General features: G+C 43.0%; 1 protein-coding gene across 1 annotated transcript in view; it reads left to right on the top strand.

Annotated features, from left to right (window-relative positions):
- tiam1a (TIAM Rac1 associated GEF 1a) overlaps window positions 1-1945 on the top strand; it is a 56044-nt gene that overhangs the window by 22798 nt on the left and 31301 nt on the right. The window contains exon 8 of the mRNA XM_032532943.1: window positions 408-632. Within this exon, the coding sequence (XP_032388834.1) occupies window positions 408-632 (225 nt within the window). The remainder of the gene's footprint in view (window positions 1-407; window positions 633-1945) is intronic.

Genomic DNA, 1945 nt, shown 5'->3' on the forward strand with positions numbered 1-1945 from the left:
TGTGTGTGTGTGTGTGTGTGTGTGCGTGCGTGTGCGTGCGCGTGCGTGCGTGCGTGCGGTGTGTGTGTGTAGTACACAAGCAGCACATGACATTAAGCCATGTGTAGGATAAGCCAGTCCAGTTTCCATGTGTTTGTTTTATGTCTGACATGTTTAAAGGCCACACTGTCATACTATGACAGTGATCCACCACAGTGACCATTGTGTAAAATTAAAATGTGTCTATTTATATGCATGGCAGCTGTCCACAGTGACATTCAATCAGTGAATACGAAGATAAGTATTAAATGATGAGATTCCATTATTCTTCAATTATTTTTTGCTGTCAATTTCTTGATTTCTTTTCCCTTCGACTTATTCCTCAGAGATATCACCAATTCTTTTCCCCTTTTTCCCTCTCCTGTCAGACGTCAGGGCAGACAGAACTGGAGAACTGGATCACGGCGATCCACTCTGCGTGCGCTGCTGCTCTGGCTCGGCTACACCACAGGGAGGATACAGTGCGACTGCTGCGAACCGAGATCCGCAAGCTGGAGCAGAAGATCGACATGGACGAGAAGATGAAGAAGATGGGAGACATGCAGCTGTCGACCGTCACTGACGCCAAGAAGAGGAAAACTATACTGGAGCAGGTATGGAGCAGGGACGGAAGGTGGAAGAAGGGAGTTATGAGTCAGATCAAAAACAGAAGTTTCAGTCTCAGAGTAAAAAGGATTTTCATATTATCATGCTGCAAATGAGTTACTTTATGTCCATGTGCTGCTGATATAACCAGGTTATATCTCATATGTTGAGCACCCAACTGAGTGCCTTTAACCTCCAGTTGAGTTGCGTGAAAACACCTCAGGGGCTTTACAGATGCACATCTCTGTTCCTTTAAACTGCACTGATGCTCTCATACACCAACATCTCGGCACTAAATCATCTTTACGGACTGCATGGCGTCATCCAGCACAAAATGTTCTTAAGAAGTACTTGCAACGACAGATGTGTTCAAATAATCTGACCGGTGCTCATTTATAAACACATTCAAGTGAAGCAGAATGCAGAATATTCATTACACATGTTGAAACACATGCAATGCATAGTATTAGCTGGCAGGTGCGCCTCAAATCTCTTGCTAATTCTTCCATCTTCAATAACTGTTTTCAAACAAGTCACAGCTGGAAGTTCAAGACTATTCTAGGATCACATCTTTCACTTTCAGTGGAGCATTACATTGGTTGCTTTATTCTTACTTCATGCATGTCTTGAATTGCTGCTGAATGTTAAAGCAGCATTCCATGTAAACATTGCAAGAGAGGTTAAGAATGTGCCCTCAAACAATAGGGCTCCTTGCGGGAACAAGCCTCTCTGTCTGTGTATGTGTGTGGCATTTTGTTGATAGTCAATAAAGGAAAACAATATTACATAAAAAGCAACAGGAAGTGGTTAATCTCAACCATGCAGAACGTGTCCCATTTCTGAGGAAACACTGGGATTTTTGATTGCTATAAAGGCTCATTACCCAAAATTGTGGGATCTAAGGAGTAAAAGTGCCTTAACCTGATCTTTTTCTGTCTGACTGTTTCAAGATGGGTATCTGGAACCACATTAATCTACAAGATGAGTTTGCATAAATAGACAGGCCTGTGATCTATGTTGAATTAAAGACTCAAAGAGCAGTTGTGTTAGGTCCTTGAACAAATAGTGGCAGGCAGAACCAGTGCAAATTACGTCTAGATTGTGTTTCGTTGCGAGTGTGTGTGTGTGTGTGTGTGTGTGTGTGTGTGTTCCACCTCCCACGGCCCACCCTGTGATACATTGCACATAGCACAGCAGGTCGGCAACTGGTGGGGGTTGGGCTGGTGAGTAATACCGCTCCACAGGGGTTTCAGCGCTACCGCATCTTACTCCTCCTAAAATGACATATACATATGACATATATATATATATATATATATAT

This window comes from Etheostoma spectabile, chromosome 13, assembly GCF_008692095.1.
Source record: "Etheostoma spectabile isolate EspeVRDwgs_2016 chromosome 13, UIUC_Espe_1.0, whole genome shotgun sequence".
NCBI classification, from domain to species: Eukaryota; Metazoa; Chordata; class Actinopteri; order Perciformes; family Percidae; genus Etheostoma; species Etheostoma spectabile.